The sequence below is a fragment of the Pristiophorus japonicus genome, chromosome 4, assembly GCF_044704955.1.
Source record: "Pristiophorus japonicus isolate sPriJap1 chromosome 4, sPriJap1.hap1, whole genome shotgun sequence".
NCBI classification, from domain to species: domain Eukaryota; kingdom Metazoa; phylum Chordata; class Chondrichthyes; family Pristiophoridae; genus Pristiophorus; species Pristiophorus japonicus.
Genome location: NC_091980.1, coordinates 203,776,427 through 203,796,640, shown reverse-complemented (window position 1 = coordinate 203,796,640; position 20,214 = coordinate 203,776,427). Strand labels below are relative to the sequence as shown.

Sequence of the window (20,214 nt, the reverse complement as noted above, 5' to 3'; positions counted from 1 at the left end):
TGCAACATGCAGCAGACGACGACAAATAGGGACACCCGCTCAGTACTGGAGGGCTCCTCCTGAGCAGTCAAGGCAGTGTAACCGTTGCTTGAGCACTCCGATGGTCTGCTCAATGATGTTCCTGATGGCAGCATGGCTCTCATTATATGGTCAGGAGTGTTGGGGTTGCGGGGGGGAGTCATGAGTCAGATGGAGAGTGGCTATCCCTTGTCTCTGACCAGCCCAGCTGTGAGCTTGACGTGGTAGCTGGAAGAGAGCTGGCTCACTGGTCTGGCGCAAGATGAATGTATCATGGCTGCTGCCAGGATAGCGGGCAGCACACGTGGTCGCACACTAACTGCACATTCAGTGAGTGGTAGCCTTTGCGGTTAGGGAATACATCAGGATTGTGATGTGGTGCTTGCAAAGCGACGTGGGTGCAGTCGATGGCGCCCTGCACCGTGGGGAAGCCCGCTATCCTGGCAAAGCCACATGCATGCTCCAGCTACTTCTCTCTGATCATGGGGAAGGAAATGTATTCCCTTCTCCTTCTGCCAATGTCAGTGTTCTCGATCAGGCCAACATCCCCAGCATCGAAGCACTGACCACAGTTGACCAGCGCCGTTGGGCGGGCCACATTGTTCACATGCCCGACACGAGACTCCCAAAGCAAGCGCTCTACTCGGAACTACTACACGGCAAGCGAGCCTCAGGTGGGCAGAAGAAATGTTTCAAGGACACCCTCAAAGCCTCCTTGATAAAGTGCGGCATCACCACCGACACCTGAGTCCCTGGTTAAAGACTGCCTTAAGTGGAGGAAGTGCATCCGGGTGGATACTGAGCATCTCGAGTCTCATCAGCAAGAGCATGCAGAAAACAAGCACAGGCAGCAGAAGGAGCATGTGGAAAACCAGACTCCTCACCCACTCTTTCCTCCAACGACTGTCTGTCCCACCAGCGACAGAGACTGTAATTCCCATATTAGACTGTTCAGTCACCTGAGAACTCACTTTTGGAGTGGAAGCAAGTCTTCCTCGATTTCGAGGGACTATGATGATGATGTACAGAGCACCTGTGACCTCGCGGATGGAGCAATGGATGGCATACTGGGAGATGTTGGAGATAGCTCCTGTTGCACACTAGAAGGATCCATTGGCGAAGAAATTGAGCGTGATAATGACCTTGACTGCCATTGAGAGAGCCTCCTTACCCTGGTCTGAGCTCGAGGTCAGGTTACAGCATGGCAGAGCTCTGTGACCAGGTCCTTGCTGAAGCGCAGCCTTCGACCACAATGTTCCTCAGTGAAATTGATGTAGGAGAACTGCTGCTGAATTCCCTGGGAGGGTAAGATCTCCTGTTGACAGCCCTGTTGGGCCTCCTCCCTTTGTCCACATTTTGCTGTCGTTCTCCTGCTCTTTGCCTTTCTCGCTGCCTAAGTTGCCTCCGACGGTGACATCGGAGCAGGAAGTCGAGTGCCAACACAGCCCCCATGAAATGATCGAAATGTTGTTGTTTCAAATCTTCCCTCAATGAAAGACAGGAATGCTTAAGAGCCAGAACACTTTATCAACTGAAAAGCACTCAAATCTGTCAAACAGCCAGTTGGCCTTAGTAAGCTGCAAACAGTAATGGCCGACTAAATTGTTTTCTAAAGATGGCACCTTTAAATAGCATTTCTATAGCTGACTCCCAACTGAAACTCGACATGTCAGTGGCAGGTGGCAAGACAGAGGGCATGACCAAATTTAGCTTCCGGGGCAGTAACTGGGTGCTGCACACGCCGATGATGCCATCATTGCCAGTTGCAGCCGAGCGGGCCGCCACCTGTTAGCGCCGCCACAAATCCCCTGCCCAATTTAGCGGGAGGCGCTGTTCTCGCGGCGCCCGGGCGAAAACTCATTCACTTCCCCTCCGGGCGCTAATGACAAATTTTGCCCGCTTTGTTTTTTCTTGCACCATCATTAGCAGAGGGGAAATCAGAGGGTTCAGCTGCTCTCCGGCCTCCACCACTGCTGCTCCATAAGTGACCAAATAAGGGATGAACAAAGTGGGGAAGGGGAAATCTAGAGTAACTTGTCCTCCAGTTTTGCCCTCTTGGCTCTGCTCAGCACAGCTGAAATGTGGGAAACTGTTGGCACAAACCTGCATCCTCACCACTGTGGTGCCCTTTCTATTACATTAATGTTCTAATAGACACAAATACTAAAGATTACTTAAATTAGCTATTTTTACATTTTAGCAGTCAGGTCATTACTGGATTAACAAAAGCGATGGTAATCTTGTTTGAGTGATCTTACAATCAGTCTAATTCTTATCCACTTAAAAGCACAGGACTGAAATGAAAAGTAATTAGAATGTATGCTGGAGAAAGCAAATGAAAACAAATCAGTGTATACGACTGAACAATTAAGCGCATTAGAACATAAGAAATAGGAGCAGGTGTAGGGCCATTCGGCCTCTCAAACCTGCTCCGCTATTCAATATGATCATGGCTGATTTTCGACCTCGACTCCACTTCCCCATCCAATCCACATATCCCTTGATTCCCTTAATATGCAAAAATCTATTGATCTCTGTCTTGAATATACTGAATGACTAAGCTTCCACAGCCCTCTGGGCTAGAGAATTTCAGAGATTCGCCACCCTCTGATTGAAGAAGTTTCTCCTCATCTCAGTCCTAAATGGCTGAGCCCTTATTCTGAGACTGTAACCCTTGGTTCCAGACTTGCCAACCAGGGGAATCATTCCTCCTGCATCTACCCTGTCAAGTCCTCTAAGAATTTTGTATGTTTCAATTAGATCACGTCTCATTCTTCTAAACTCTCGAGAATATAGGCCTAGTTTACTCAATCGCTCCTCATAGGACAATCCCCCCATCCCAGGAATCAGTCTGGTGAACTTTCGTTCGTAAGTTCAATGGCAAGTATATCCTTCCTTAGGTAAGGAGACTAAAACTACACAATACTCCAGGTGTGGTCTCACCAGGGCCCTATATAATTGCAGTAAGACGACTTTACTCTTGTACTCAAATCCTCTTGTAGTCAAGACCAACAAACCATTTGCTTTCCTAATTGATTGCTGTACTTACATCTTAACTTTTAGTGATTTGTTACAAGGACACCCAGGACACTCTCAACACCAACATTTCCAGAAAAAGATGAACCTGCTGTGAGCTTTTCCCATTTTCCCTATATTACAATCGTGACTACATGTCACTTAACTATAAAGCACTTTGGGATGTCCTGAGGTCATTAAAGATTTCATATCAATGCAAGTTCTGTCCTTCTGTCAATTGTTTTGAATTAGACCCGTCATTTTACAGATATCTATGCAGGATAGCTAAGATGAATGCGTGGCTTGAGGAGTGGTGTAGGAGGGAGGGATTCAAATTCCTGGGACAATGGAACCGGTTCTAGGGGAGGTGGAACCAGAACAAACCGGACAGTCTGCACCTGGGCAGGACTGGAACCAATGTCCTAAGGGGAGTGTTTGCTAGTGCTGTTGGGGAGGGGTTAAACTAATATGGCAGGGGGATGGGAACCTATGCAGGGAGACAGAGGGAAGAAAAATGGGGCAGAAGCAAAAGATAGAAAGAAGAAAAGTAAAAGTAGAGGGCAGAGAAACCCAAGGCAAAAATCAAATAGGGCCACATTACAGCAAAATTCTGAAGGAGCAAAGTGTGTTAAAAAGACAAGCCTGATGGCTCTGTGCCTCAATGCGAGGAGTATTCATAATAAGGTGGATGAATTAACTGCACAGGCAGCTATTAACGAATATGATATAATTGGGATTACGAAGACATGGCTTCAGGGTGACCAAGGCTGGGAACTCAGCATCCAGGGGTATTCAACATTCAGGAAGGAAAGACAGAAAGGAAAGGGAGGTGGGGTAAAGAAGAAATTAACGCAATAGTAAGGAAGGACATTAGCTTGAATTATGTGGAATCTGTATGGGTAGAGCTGCGGAATACCAAAGGGCAGAAATCGATAGTGGGAATTATGTACAGACCACAAAACAGTAGTAGTGAGGTTGGGGACAGCATCAAACAAGAAATTAGGGATGCGTGCAATAAAGGTGCAGCAGTTATAGCAGTTATCATGGGTGGCTTTAATCTACATATATATTGGGCTAACCAAACTGGGAGCAATACGGTGAAGGAGAATTACCTGGAGTGTATTAGGGATGGTTTTCTAGACTAATATGTCGAGGAACCAACTAGAGGGCTGGCCATCCTAGACTGTGTGATGTGTAATGAGAAAGGACTAATTAGCAATCTTGTTGTGCGAGGCCCCTTGGGAAAGAGTGACAATAATATGGTAGAATTCTTTATTAAGATGGAGAATGAATTCAGAGACTAGGGTCCTGAACTTAAGGAAAGGTAACTTTGATGGTATGAGACGTGAATTGGCTAGATTAGTCTGGCGAATGATACTTAAAGGGTTGACAGTAGAGAGGCAATGGCAAACATTTAAAGATCACACGGATGAACTTCAACAATTGTACATCCCTGTCTGGAGTAAAAATAAAACGGAGAAGGTAGCTCAACCGTGGCTAACAAGGGAAATTAAGGATAGTGTTAAATCCAAGGAAGAGGCATATAAATTGGCCAGAAAAAGCAGCAAACCTTAAGACTGGGAGAATTTTATAATTCAGCAGAGGAGGACAAAGGGTTTAATTAGGAGGGGGAAATAGAGTATGAGAGGAAGCTTGCTGGGACCATAAAAACTGACTGCAACAGTTTCGACAGATATGTGACAAGAACGAGATTAGTGAAGGCAAACATAGGTCCCCTGCAGTCAGAATCAGGTGAATCTATAATGGGGAACAGAGAAATGGCACACCAATTGAACAAATACTTTGGCTCTGTCCTCATGAAGGAAGACACGAATAACCTTCCGGAAATACTAGGGGACAGCGGATCTAGCGAGAAGGAAGAACTGAAAGAAATCCTTATTCGTCAGGAAATTGTGTTAGGGAAATTGATGGGATTGAAGGCCGATAAATCCCGAGAGCCTGATAGTCTGCATCCCAGAGTACTTAAGGAAGAGGCCCTAGAAATAGTGGATGCATTGGTGATCATTTTCCAACAGTCTAACAACTCTGGATCAGTTCCTATGGACTGGAGAGTAGGTAATGTAACACCACTTTTTAAAAAAGGAGTGAGTGAGAAAATGGGGAATTATAGACCGGTTAGCCTAACATTGGTAGTGGGGAAAATGTTGGAATCAATTATTAAAGATGAAATAGCAGCGCATTTGGAAAGCAGTGACAGGATCGGTCCAAGTTAGCATGGATATATGAGAGGGAAATCATGCTTGACAAATCTTCTAGAATTTTTTGAGGATGTAACTAGTAGAGTGAACAAGGGAGAACAAGTGGATGTGGTGTATTTGGACTTTCAAAAAGCTTTTGACAAGGTCCCACACAAGAGATTGTTGTGCAAAATTAAAGCACATGGTATTGGGGGTAATGTATTGACGTGGATAGAGAACTGGTTGGCAGACAGGAAGCAGAGAGTCGGGATAAACGGGTCCTTTTCAGAATGGCAGGCAGTGACTAGTGGGGTGCCGCAGGGCTCAGTGCTGGGACCCCAGTTATTTACAATATACATCAATGATTTAGATGAAGGAATTGAGTGTAATATCTCCAAGTTTGCAGATGACACTAAGCTGGGGTGAGCTGTGAGGAGGATGCTAAGGGCTGCAGGGTGACTTGGACAGGTTAGGTGAGTGGGCAAATGCATGGCTGATGCAGTATAATGTGAATAAATGTGAGGTTATCCACTTTGGTGGCATAAACACGAAGGCAGAATATTATCTGAATGGCGGCAGATTAGGTGCAACGAGACCTGGGTGTCATGGTTCATCAGTCATTGAAAGTTGGCATGCAGGTACAGCAGGCGGTGAAGAAAGCAAATGGTATGTTGGCCTTCATAGCTAGGGGATTTGAGTATAGGAGCAGGGAGGTCTTACTGCAGTTGTACAGAGCCCTGGTGAGGCCTCACCTGGAATATTGTGTTCAGTTTTGGTCTCCTAATCTGAGGAAGGACATTCTTGCTATTGAGGGGGTGCAGCGAAGGTTCACCAGTCTGATTCCCGGGATGGCAGGACTGACATATGAGGAGAGACTGGATCGACTGGGCCCGTATTCACTGGAGTTTAGAAGAATGAGAGGGGATTTCATAGAAACATATACAATTCTGATGGGGCTGGACATGTTAGATGCAGGAAGAATGTTCCCGATGTTGGGGAAGTCCAGAACCAGGGGTCTAAGGATAAAGGGTAAGCCATTTAGGACTGAGATGAGGAGAAACTTCTTCACTCGGAGAGTTGTGAACCTGTGGAATTTTCAATCGCAGAGAATTGTTGATGCCAGTTCGTTAGATATATTCAAGAGAGAGTTAGACATGGCCCTTATGGCTAAAGGGATCAAGGGGTATGGAGAGAAAACAGGAAAGGGGTACTGAGGTGAATGATCAGCCATGATCTTATTGAATGGTGGTGCAGGCTCGAAGGGCCAAATGGCCTGCTCCTGCACCTACTTTCTATGTTTCTATATTTCTAAAACATGTACTTACTGCGATAGCCCCGAAGTAGAATTCTGTTCAATAGATAATCTGTCAGGGTCCCCAGCCTGCCAATAAAGAATGCATATTAAATCTTCTTCGCTAATATTAGTAACATCACATTATTCCAGCCACATTATCAGAATGTCTGGTAATAGTGCAAAGTACACATTGCAAAATGCTCCAAAGGAGGTTTTGCATCATATACAAAATTTATCACTTTGTTAATGACACTATATAAATGCTAGAAGTTATTCTTTAGGTAGTAGTGGACTATAATTATAATTATTGGAATTTTCTATTTTGTATAATTCAGGATATATCATCATTGCTGCCAAAGTATAGTCAATGAACAACACTCACATTCGTGCCATTATTGGGGGTAACGGGGAGTAGAGAAAGATAAGCATAGAAACATAGAAAATAGGTGCAGGAGTAGGCCATTCGGCCCTTCGAGCCTGCAGCACCGTTCAATAAGATCATGGCTGATCATTCACCTCAGTACCCCTTTCCTGATTTCTCTCCATACCCCTTGACCCCTTTAGCCGTAAGGGCCATATCTAACTCCCTCTTGAATATATCCAATGAACTAGCATTAACAACTCTCTGCGGTAGAGAATTCCAATCTCTGAGTGAAGCAGTTTCTCCTCATCTCAATCCTAAATGGCTTACCCCTAATCCTTAGACTATGTCCCCTGGTTCTAGACTTCGCCAACATCGGGAACATTCTTCCTGCATCTAACCTGTCCAGTCCCGTCAGAATTTTATATGTTTCTATGAGATCCCCTCTCATCCTTCTAAACTCCAGTGAATACAGGCCCAGTGATCCAGTCTCTCCTCATATGTCAGTCCTGCCATCCCGTGAATCAGTCTGGTGAACCTTGGCTGCACTCCCTCAATAGCAAGAATGTCCTTCCTCAGATTAGGAGACTAAAACTGAACACAATATTCCAGGTGAGGTCTCACTAAGGCATTGTACAACTGCAGTAAGACCTCCCTGCTCCTTTACTAAAATCCCCTAGCTATGAAGGCCAACATACCATTTGCCTTCTTCAACACCTGCTGTACCTGCATGCCAACTTTCAATGACTGATGTACCATGATACCAAGGTTTCATTGCACCTCTCCTTTTCCTAATCTGCTGCCATTCAGATAATATTCTGCCTTCGTGTTTTTGCCACCAAAGTGGATAACCTCACATTTATCCACATTATACTGCATTTGCCCACTCACCTAACCTGTCCAAGTCACCCTGCAGCCTCTTAGCATCCTCCTCACAGCTCACAACCGTCATCCAGCTTAGTGTCATCTGCAAACTTGGAGATATTACACTCAATTCCTTCATCTAAATCATTAATGTATATTGTAAATAGCTGGGATCCCAGCATTGAGCCCTGCGGCACCCCGCCAGTCACTGCCTGCCATTCTCAAAAGGACTCGTTTATCCTGACTCTCTGCTTCCTGTCTGCCAACCAGTTCTCTATCCACATCACTACATTACCCCCAATACCATGTGCTTTAATTTTGCACACCAATCTCTTGTGTGGGACCTTGTCAAAAACCTTTTGAAGTCCAAATACACCACATCCACTGGTTCTCCTTTGTCCACTCTACCAGTTACATGCTCAAAAAATTCTAGAAGAGTTGTCAAGCATGATTTCCCTTTCATAAATCCATGCTGACTTGGAACGATCCGGTCACTGCTTTCCAAATGCGGGCTATTTCATCTTTAATAATTGATTCCAACATTTTCCCCACTACTGATGTCAGGTTAACTGCTCTATAATGACCCGTTTTCTCATTCCCTCCTTTCTTAAAAAGTGGGGTTATATTTGCTAGCCTCAGTCCATAGGAACTGATCCAGAGTCGATAGACTGTTGGAAAATGATCACCAATGCATCCACTATTTCTCGGGCCACTTCCTTAAGTTCTCTGAGATGCAGACTATCAGGCCCTGGGGATTTATTGGCCTTCAATCCCATCAATTTCCCTAACACAAGTTCCCGCCTAATAAGGATTTCCTTCAGTTTCTCCTTCTCACTAGACCCTCGGTCCCCTAGTATTTCCGGAAGGTTATTTGTGTCTTCCTTCGTGAAGACAGAACCAAAGTATTTGTTCAACTGGTCCGCCATTTCTTTGTTCCTCATTGACTGCTTGGGGAGGAGGCTGGGTCCAAGGCATAGGCTGAAACTAAACTAAGCAACAACAAAAATTCTGGTCATTGAGGAATGGGATTGGAGCCATTTTATTCATGAACAGGGAGAATGTAATAGGAATAAATCATGAGGGGAAAAATGCAAATGTTACAAAAATGTATTTTGTTTGTTTTAGATTATTGATTTGAATTCTTTATTACTAGTATTAGAATGTGACAAACCTGGGTTCATACAGAACACCCAGCTGGTTTAATACATATTCAACATGGAGCCCAGACAGGTTGCCTGGTGGGAATCAGTGAGTCTATGACAGGCTCCTGTTGAAACTAAAGATGGATTTAAGATGTAAATGTTGGCAATTGCAGGTGCACTGGGTTGTACTTGTTTTAAAGTATGCTTGATGCCTTTCCAATTATCACAGATATTTCTAAACTGAGAGACAAATGTCCTATGAAAATGGGTATGAATGGCAGCCAAGTAAAATAAATTAGTCGGCCTGTGTCGTCACAGGGAGCTTCTCTTCTTAGGCAGTCCCCCGGAGTAGAGGATGACTTGCTTCCACACTAAAATGAGTTCCAAGGTGATTGATGTGGCCAATTCAGGATCTACAGACTTTGTCACAGGTTGAGCAGATGGTTGGAGGGATGGGTGAGTAGGGGGCTTGATTTGTCGTACTCTCCTTCTGCTGTTTGTACTTGGCTTCCACGTGTTCCCGGCGAATAGACTCGAAGTGTTCGGTGCTTTCTCGGATGCTTCTCCTCCACTTTGAACGGTCTTGGGCCAGGGATTCCCAAGTGTCGGTGGGAATGTTACATTTTTTCAAGGAGCCTTTGAGGGTGTCCTTGAAGCATTTTCTCTGCCCTCCTGGGGCTTATCTGCAGTTTTGTAGCTCGCAGTGACGTGCTTGTTTTGGGAGTCTAGTGTCAGGCATGTGGAAAATGTAGCCCATCCACCGGAGCTGGTCAAGCATGGTTAATGCCTCGATGCTGGGGATGATGGCCTGAGAGAAACGCGAACGTTGGTGTGCCTATCCTACCAATGAATTTGCAGGATTTTGTGCAGGCAGTGCTGGTGGTACTTCTCCAGTGTTTTGAGGTGCCTGCTGTACATAGTTCATGTCTCTGAAGCATATAGGAGGGCGGGTATCACTACTGCTCAGTAGACTATGAGCTTGGTGCCAGGTTTGAGATCCTGGTCGTCGAACACTATTTTCCTCAGGTGGCTGAAGGCTGCACTGGCACACTAAAGGTGGTGTTGAACTTCGTCGTCGATGTCTGTCCTTGCTGATAGTAGGCTCCCAAGGTATGGGAGGAGGTCCACATTGTTGAAGGTCTCATCATGGATCTTGATAATCAGGGAGCAGTACTATGTGGCATGGGCAGGTTGGTAGAGAACCTTTACCGTCCTGATGTTTAATATAAGGCCCAGACTAAAGCACATTTCAATGAAGGTGTCAACGATGGTTTGGAGTTCGGACTCCGAGTGTGCACAAACGCAAGTGTCATCTGCATATTGTAATTCACTCATCATCATAGGCAGTCCTTCGAAATCAAGGAAGACTTGCTTCCACTCAAAGTGAGTTCTCAGGTCCAATATGGGAATTACAGTCTCTGTCACAGGTGGGACAGACAATCGTTGAAGGAAAGGGTGGGTGGGGAGTCTGGTTTGCCACACACTCCTTCCGCTGTCTGTGCTTGATTTCTGCATGCTCTCAACGACAAGACTCGAGGTGCTCAGTGCCCTCCCGGATGCTCTTCCTCCACTTAGGGCGGTCTTGGGCCAGGGATTCCCAGGTGCCGGTGGGCATGTTGCAATTTATCAAGAAGACTTTGAGGATGTCCTTGAAATGTTTCCTCTGCCCACGTTGGGTTTGCTTGCCATGTAGGAGTTTCGAGTCGAGCGCTTGCTTTGGGAGTCTCGTGTCGGGCATGCGGACGATGTGGCTCGCCCAACGGAGCTGGTCGAGTGTGGTCAGTGCTTCAATGCTGGGGATGTTGGCCTGAGCGAGAACACTAACGTTGATGCGTCTGTCCTCCCAGGGGATTTGCAGGATCTTGCAGAGGCAGCGCTGGTGGAACTTCTCCAGCGCTTTAAGGTATCTACTGTATATGGTCTATATCTCTGAGCCATATAGGACAGAGGTTGGAACAACCTTAGATCTGGACTGGAGGTCTCGGACGTTGAACAATTTCACGCTTGTCTTGTAGATTAACTCCACTCCAGCGGGGAGCTTTTTAAAAGTGAGATGAAGTATTGCAGCGAGGACATTCCCCTTACCGGATAAATTAACACCTCATGACACTTTGGCTCACCCTAGCCTGGGACTAGTATGCTACGTTCATCAGTGCATACGCCCCAACACTGGAAGCTACGGAAGAGGCCAAAGAGGGATTCTACTCCAGCCTTGAACAATCCCTGTCCCGAGTCCCAACGGGCGACAAGCTGATTGTCCTTGGCGACTTTAATGCCAGAGTTAGAAAGGACACAGACCTCTGGAGTGGGGTGATTAGCAGGGAAAACATAGGGAAAACCAACTCCTCCTGAAAAAATGCTCAGAACATGGTCTTGTCAGAACCAACACCTTGTTTCATCAGAAAGACAAGTACAAGACCTTCTGGCAATATCCTCGCTCCAGGCACTGGCATCTGCTAGACTACGTCATATCTGAGCAAGGGACCACAAGGACGTCTGCATCACTTGTGTCATGACGAGAGCTGACGACTGCTGGACTGATCACCGCCTAATCCACTCTGTTATCTCCATTAACGCAGCCTCAAAACGGCTGAGGCAACAGAAATGCTGGCGCAAAAAAATCAACGCTGAAGCAGTCAAAGACCCTGCAAAGAAAGCCCTATTCCGCCAACGCCTCACAGCGAACCGGAGCCGCAGAGTGTCCATAGTACCTGGTCTGCCCTCAAGTCCACCATAATTAGCACTTGTGAAGAGACTCTTGGTTACTCTACCAGAAAACACCAAGACTGGTTTGATGAGAGTGACCAGGAAATCCAGGAGCTAATAAACTGCAAATGCAAAGCATTTTTGAACTGGAAACAACATCACAAGTCGAGCGAAAAAAAGCGGATCTACAGGTAATTGAAGGCAGAGGGTCCAACAAAAAACCCGGGACCTAAAGACCAGATGGTGGATAGAAAAACACAGGAGATCCAGCAACCAGCCGACAATCACGTCGTGTGTGGATTTTTTAGCACACTCAAGATCACCTATAGCGCAAGCACTCAAGGTCCTATTCCACTGAGGGAGCTACAAGTATGGCAAAGCTCAAGGAATAGGCCCTGGCTGGGGTAGTCATTCTTTTATGGACAGCTGAGTCTGGGTGAAGACCAAGTCTTTGGGCCTGAGAATAGAGCATGGCCATTGTTTTGTTGAAGTCTTTTAAGGGTTAACTCTGTGGCTCGGGGTTCCAATTACTACCTCATTTTTAGCTGATCAGTCTGCAGTCAGTCTCCAACCAGCAGCCGGTCTATGACAGCTTGATGCTATAGTAGTGTTTCAGCACAAGATATTCATAATTTTCTCCGGGATCCAGTGATGAAAGATAGCTCAGGGGAAGCATCTTTATTGATATATGTATTGTGAGGGATAGCAAAGTTTGTAAATACACTGGCTTGCACTGCATACTGTTCTATGTTGAAGAAATTGTCTGATGGTTTATAGTCTAAGTCCAGATCTGATGATGACCACCCACCGAAGAAAAGGAGCAGCACATCATATATTCCAGTAAGCCGGTGAACAGTAACACTATTCTCTATTCGATCCCCAATTCTTGCTATTGTTTAACCTAGATATTGAGCAGGTGAAGTCACACTCCAGAATGTAGTGGAAACAAGGGCCTAGAAATTCATTATCTCCCCGTTTGGGGGCGATAACATCCGGGAGGCGCGAGACTTTGCGCCAGGCGCAGAAGTCTCACCCTGCTCGATAAATTTGGGTTACCACCCCCGGAAGGAAGTGGAGCGCTACATTAAGCGCCTTCCTGGGGCGGTAACGGGGTGCAGGCCTCAGCAGCGCTATGCACTTGGCTGGGTAGCACTGCCACTTAAAGGGAAGGGCCCTAGCTGCATATTCTGCCAAAGAAGCAGCAACCTACCTGGACCACTGGGGGAAGCGGGGATGCCGCGTGATCAGCAGAGTGCCAAGCTGAACAGTCACGGTTCCGAACCCGACCGCGCAAAGAAACCGCACCCGGAGAAGCAACGAAAAGGTAAGTTTTTTTTCAGCAGTCTTTAGGGGCGGGGGCGATGTGCACGGCGATGATGTCACGATTGCCGAGCACAGAAGATTGGGGCGCAACACCGTAGCGGCGCCGCTGAACTCCCGCTGAATTTTTCGGGAGTCGCTAGCTCAAAGTAGCCCAATTTCTCCCCCAAGGTCAGTTTACAGAAGTCGTCGGTGATGCTGAACCAAAATAGAATATCCCTCCAAAATATGATAGAAAAAGTTTGGGAAATGGTAACAAAAAACATAAGAACAGGATCGAGACAGGAAGCAAAGAGTAGGAGTAAATGGGTACTTTTCAGAATGGCAGGCAGTGACTAGTGGGGTACCGCAAGGTTCTGTGCTGGGGCCCCAGCTGTTTACACTGTACATTAATGATTTAGACGAGGGGATTAAATGTAGTATCTCCAAATTTGCGGATGACACTAAGTTGGGTGGCAGTGTGAGCTGTGAGGATGATGCTATGAGGCTGCAGAGTGACTTGGATAGGTTAGGTGAGTGGGCAAATGCATGGCAGATGAAGTATAATGTGGATAAATGTGAGGTTATCCACTTTGGTGGTAAAAACAGAGAGACAGACTATTATCTGAATGGTGACAGATTAGGAAAAGGGGAGGTGCAAAGAGACCTGGGTGTCATGGTATATCAGTCATTGAAGGTTGGCATGCAGGTGCAGCAGGCGGTTAAGAAAGCAAATGGCATGTTGGCCTTCATAGCAAGGGGATTTGAGTACAGGGGCAGGGAGGTGTTGCTACAGTTGTACAAGGCCTTGGTGAGGCCACACCTGGAGTATTGTGTACAGTTTTGGTCTCCTAACCTGAGGAAGGACATTCTTGCTATTGAGGGAGTGCAGCGAAGGTTCACCAGACTGATTCCCGGGATGGCGGGACTGACCTATCAAGAAAGACTGGATCAACTGGGCTTGTATTCACTGGAGTTCAGAAGAATGAGAGGGGACCTCATAGAAACATTTAAAATTCTGACGGGGTTAGACAGGTTAGATGCAGGAAGAATGTTCCCAATGTTGGGGAAGTCCAGAACCAGAGGTCACAGTCTAAGGATAAGGGGTAAGCCATTTAGGACCGAGATGCGGAGGAACTTCTTCACCCAGAGAGTGGTGAACCTGTGGAATTCTCTACCACAGAAAGTTGTTGAGGCCAATTCACTAAATATATTCAAAAAGGAGTTAGATGAGGTCCTTACTACTAGGGGGATCAAGGGGTATGGCGAGAAAGCAGGAATGGGGTACTGAAGTTGAATGTTCAGCCATGAACTCATTGAATGGCGATGCAGGCTAGAAGGGCCGAATGGCCTACTCCTGCACCTATTTTCTATGTTTCTATGAGAGAATTTCAGATTCATTGTATCAAGTAGACTGTCTTGTGTGTTACTCTAGAAATAATTTCCTATGTTGGGCATGCGACTGATAATATGATGAAATTAGCATGTACTAATCAGTAACTCTAGAAGACATCTACAATTATACAGACATACAATGTAACAGTCTTACAAACACATAATATTGTTTGATAGATGTGGTCTTCACCAAAGCATGTGCATTTTTTATTTTTTTGCAGCATATACAGAATAATTGATTGGGAAAGGCTGTAAATTAATATTGCACTCCGAAAAAATCTGTCAAAGTCTGCGGCATAATTATTCTGTTTCCAACCAATACATAGCCAACTCCTATTAAGTTCCATTTATTTATCCTATTAAAAATATTATGTCTGTTTTTGTACTATTATCTGATTAATTGTGAATTTCTAATATTGCTGATCAGGCCATGCCATGCTTACTGCTGGGCACCATGTACTAATCAGATGCACACTCCATAACACCACAGAAAATATTCAATCTGCTAATTCCACAGTTCCCATCTCTATTAATCACTCAATTTGGTAATTTTACCCTATCTGCCTAGCTTCCGACCCTTTCCAAGCATCACTTTCCCCCACCCTCATCCCACCCCACCCGCCCAATTCTGCTCTCTACTGCCCATGTGTGCCTGACCTAAGCGCTCCAGCCAAACTCTTTCTTTCCATGCCCCACTCACTGGCATTGCAGCCGACAATCTCTTCCCCTCCCACATTTCACTTCCGGATGCTGGGACCACGAGAGATTTTATTTAGAACATTGTAAAGATCAAAGCTTTCAATAGGAGTAATTATCTGATTTCTAATTAGATCATGAGTTGAAATAACAAGTATTCAATTTAGTTAATGAAATGATGATTTTATTCTATCAAGGTATATATTTGGTGGTTATATATGTATGTAATCATTATGATGGTTCAAATTTGGTTTCTAACCTGCTGGCATGAAATATATTATCTAGTATGTGGTAAGCAGTGTGTCTCTTTTTTCTTGTGTTTGGTATGTCTGTAGGGTTGATTGGATAAGCATTGACATTCTTCAAAAGAAACATATTTCATTGACAGAGCAGTCAAACAGTGAAGTTGGGGCAGGGTTGCAGTTGGTGATTTGCTAGTTTTATTAATGGCAACAATTCTGAGATTCCAGGTCAACACAGGCCCTGCCACTCTTCATGACCCTCCAGTAACATAAACCCTCCATTCTTTAGCTCAGCACATGTCTCTCCCACACCCAGTCAGTCCCACCCAGGCTATGCACTTTGCCACTTCCAGCTGGTAAGTGACAGGAAACTGATCTTGTTCCAGCCCCACTTCCACTTTGCCTTGCACCCACCTCCAACCCCACTTTAGCTCTCACCTTCCTGCCTGCTCCACTCTTTGGCTACTTACTTTGCTCCCTACACAATTGCATTATTTCCCACCACATGCCCCAGACTACCTGTGAGTGACACCATAGACAATATGCTAGTATCGTTTATTTCTTTAATCAAATTACTTTAAAATTAATTGGGGTAGATTTTCAACTTGCCATCTGGGTGTGTAAAACTGGTATTCTTCATCGGCTGGCCATTATAGAAACTGTCCAATGGAAATTAAAACCGGGCGATTTCTATAAAGGGCGGTCAATCCACAATGCCAGTATTACGCCTAGGCAGCAAGTCGAAAATCTATCCCATAAAGTGTTTCTCAGCCGAGCAGCATCATAAACAAAATGTAATCACAACAGCCTCATCTTGTCTATTTTAAAATTTGAAATAAGTCATTTTACAATCCTGAAATAAAAAGCTGGTATCAGTAAAAGTGACCGTGAAGCATTGGATTGCCATAAAAACTCAACTGGTTCACTAATGTCCTTTTGGGAAGGAAACCTGCCGTCTTTACCCGGTCTGGTCTATATATGACTCCAGTGCCACACTAATGTGGTTGTGCTCTGAAATAGCTGAATAAGCCATTTGGCTGTACCAAATTTGAACAATGGAACCGTTTTTTTTTTAAAAGGCTCATCACCACCACCTCAACAAGGATTGGACAATAAATGCTGACCTTGCCGGCGACACACATATCTTGGGAATTACATTTTCTCTTAAAATACCATATTCTCCTATAACATCTCAGAAGTTACCTGCATTCTGTTTAAATTATTTTTTCAAACCTTTTCCAGCAATCCAGAGGGGAAAAAAAGGTACCCACCGTTTTGTTATAAGCATGTTGTGTTTTTTGTATTTCCCATTGCAATGAATATATTTTCTGTAACACGGAATTCTGGGAGCCAATCTCATCAGCCAAGTGAGCTATGTTTCGAGCCAGTAGAAGTACATGAGCTTCCAGATGAGCAAACCTCCTCTGCACTGTACTGTAAACCAGCAAACACATGAATAAATGTACACAAATCAATGTCGAAACCTGCAGTAAGCCATGCTGACAATTTTACATAAAAATTTAAATTCAATGCTCTTGTACTCGGATGAATGTGTTACTTTTTAAATTTTTTTAATTAAAAAACTGAACCACTGAATTATTGATTATAGGAACAGGCAAAAAGACTTTTCCTAAGAGAAAAAGATTCAGCGGGTAAATGCATAACAGTATGATCGAATACTGACATGATAAATAAACACATCAGGTAGGGAGTGATGAAATGAATGGCACAAAGTTCCAAATAAGAATATATTAAGAAAGAAACTGGAGACGTGTTTATCCTTGCTGGAGAGGAAAGTTTCAATATACCCATCACAGAGACCGTGTTCAACAACAATAGTTTCTTAAAAATTCATTTGCGGGATGTGTGCATTGCTAGCTAGGCCCACAGTTATTGCCCATCCCTAATTGCCCTTGAGTGGCTTGCTAGGCCATTTCAGTAAAGAGTCAACCACATTGTTGTGGGTCTGGAGTCACATGTAAGGACAGCAGATTTCCTTCCCTAAAGGACATTAATGAAGGAAATTTGCCATCTTTACCTAGTCTGGTTTGAGTAAACATGCATGGAAATAAATTGCTTTGTAAAGATAGAACAAATAAACTTAGAAGGGGTGTAGATTTTTATGTATAATGATGTTGGATTGTTCTGGTCCATATGTGGATAAGGTGGAAACCCAGTGGGCAGGGATGAAAGGAAGGAAATTAACTAAGGCTATCTGTTATTGGATGCCAGGTAAGGAGGGATTGGACCAAAAACTTTGTAGGCAGATAAAGGAAGTCTATACAGAAGCATGCAGTCATTATGGGTGACTTCAATTTACTAGGGATATAGTGGGAAGTCGATAAAAGGGTGCAATAGATGACAAACCATGATCTTGGACACAATTCGTCAAGGAACCATGCATGCAAGTAATTAAAACCACAAGATAGTACAATAGATCTGAGTCAGAGTTTGAGGGGAAAGAGGAACAGGCTAATTTCATCAGTTCTAAATGGCAGTCTATTTGCATAATTATTCAGAGCTCTTGTTGCAGATTTGGACAGGTTCAGGGAGTCCACAAGATGGTGAAGGACCCAGACCCCGTGAAGACAGCTCCCAACACTCATTGACAAGTAGGTGTTACAATGCCTGCACATATGGTGCAAGGAGCAGGCCGGTGCCTGCGAGCACCATCGGAGCAGGCCGGGGAGTGGAAGAAGCAGCGTGGAGGCCTGGCCCAGCAGGCTGAGCGGCCCCCGGCCTGCGAGTACCATTGGAGCAGGCCGGGGAGCGGAAGGAGCAGTGTGGCGGCATACCACTCCAGGGAGCAGCACGTGCTGGAGCAGGAGAGCAACGGCAGTGAAGAGGGACGTCACCAAGATCCAGGTCAGTGATTAGAGCGTGGGCAGGTACAGAAGGAGCAGCGAGGCCGGGGCGAAGGAGCGGCGAGAGATTGTAGAGGGACGAGATCGGGGCCCAGAAAAGGCGAAGGCCCAGGGGCAGCACGGGCCAACCCACACTGCAATATGTGTGTGCACTAGGTCCGTGCAGCAGAGCTAATCTCCAGTCATCTTGGTTAATCCTTGCCACTGGACCTAGCTCGGTCAAGCCCGTGTGGTGGCTGGTGTGCAAAAAAAATCCACGCACAGGCATCTTCCACCCTTTAAGATTTAGTTCGGGACCTGGAATATTAGGTCCTTCATTGAAACACCTGTAAACTTTTTGACGTGGAAGCAAGTCATCCTCGATTCAAGGGACTGCCTATGATGATATGATGTCAAACTATGAAAGAAAGACTTGCATTTATATAGCACCTTTTCCGACCTCGGCGCTGCAAAGTGCTCTGCAGCCAATTAAGTACTTTTTTTGAAGTGTGGTTACTGTTCTAATGTGGGGAAATGCAGCAGCCAATTTGCACACAGCAAGGTCCCACATACAGTGATAATGACCAGATAATCTGTTTTCGATGTTTGTTGAGGCATAAATATTGGGGAGGACACCGAAGAGTGCTAGTGAGGTCTCCGTGGAGCTCACTGGGCCACCAGGAAGGGGTTCGGCCGGGCCAAGAGAGGGTGCCAGGCTGCCTGTTGGCAGCCCGACTGAACCAGCGGCCGCCATTACTGGGCCGACTAGGGAGTCGGCCGACAATTAAAACAAAATGGTGGCCACAGTGGTGCACCCTCCCCTTTAAGGGTGGCCACACTGTCCGGTCACTGGCAGCTTCCTGCCTTGCAAAGCTGTCGGGGGCACGAGTAGCGGTGGCCATGCTACCGTGGGGCAATTTCCCATGCGGGGTGGAAAAGGGGTTGCCGCTGGGCAGTAAGGGGTCGGCACACGGCCAACAATGGGTCAGGGAGCGTTGGGCGGGACGGGAAGGCCCTACCGCCCCGTAACCAGTGGTAATGGACCTTAAAGAAGGTCCCTAACTCTATGCTGAAAGTTAGACACCCTGGCATATGCTATCTTTCGTGCCATTCTGCTGAAACTATTATTAGAGTGCTTTCAAATAACTATCCAGTTAGTCAACATTTACATGTCTGTGCCATTGGATATTTAATCACCACCTACTTTGGGAATAGGTTTCTCTGTATACTAATACTAATACTTAGCAAAATTGAGCTAGTTCTGTTCTGACGAAGGGTGATCGACCTGAAATGTTAACTCTGTTTCTCTCTCCACAGATGCTACCTGACCTGCTGAGTATTTCCCGATTTTTCTGCTTTTATTTCAGATTCCTGCATCTGCAGTAAATTGCTTTTGTATGAAATGTGATTATTCAAGATCTTTAAGGAATAGATAAACTGAACCCCAATAATGTTTGATATTTCCACAAACTCTCGAACCAGGGGATATGGGATCAAGCCTTGCAGACGAAAAGTGCTCATAAGCTTAGATTTCACTACTTTATGCTCATTTACTTAATGAACTGACCAGGGAGGTAGATAGTGTGGAAAATTTACGGACAAAAAAGTGAGGGATGTTAATTTTTAAGACCAGGCAAATGGGCTGCAGAGTTTTTTTCTGATCCTGCACTTTCCTATGTTCCTATGCTTGGAGGAAGATTTTTGTTCTGTTCCTGGCTTATGGAGTTTTCTCCATCCAGTCCACAGAGGAAATCTTCACTCTTGATTATTAAAGAGGCACATCAATTACACGTGACAAACCTTTATAATGGTGTTTGTACACATTTGATATGAATGTGATCATCTGCAGTTCAGTAGCATAATTCATAATACTGAGCATGCCAATGTATAATTTTTTTTAGTATGCAAAAATTGAGAATGCCACTAGGACGATAAATGAAACTGATGATGATAAAAGCAGAGGGAGGTTTTAGAGAGCCTGCACTGTGCAACTAAGAGTGTATTCCCTTTCATCCAATTCACCATGGAGTAGGAGATAGATAATCATATTCCCTGCCTCAATGCCTTGACAAGTTAACAAATTGATAGAATTCTGTACACTTCAGTGGATGTTAAATCAACCAACTGGGTCCTGGGCTGTG

The 20,214-nt window shown here is 45.1% G+C and overlaps 1 protein-coding gene across 1 annotated transcript in view; it reads right to left on the bottom strand.

Moving 5' to 3' along the window:
- The window catches only part of LOC139263242 (uncharacterized), a 188,934-nt gene that overhangs the window by 34,046 nt on the left and 134,674 nt on the right, over window positions 1-20,214 (bottom strand). The window contains exons 14-15 of the mRNA XM_070879009.1: window positions 16,502-16,664; window positions 6,557-6,612 (exon numbers count right to left, since the gene is read on the bottom strand). Of these exons, the coding sequence (XP_070735110.1) occupies window positions 6,557-6,612; window positions 16,502-16,664 (219 nt within the window). The remainder of the gene's footprint in view (window positions 1-6,556; window positions 6,613-16,501; window positions 16,665-20,214) is intronic.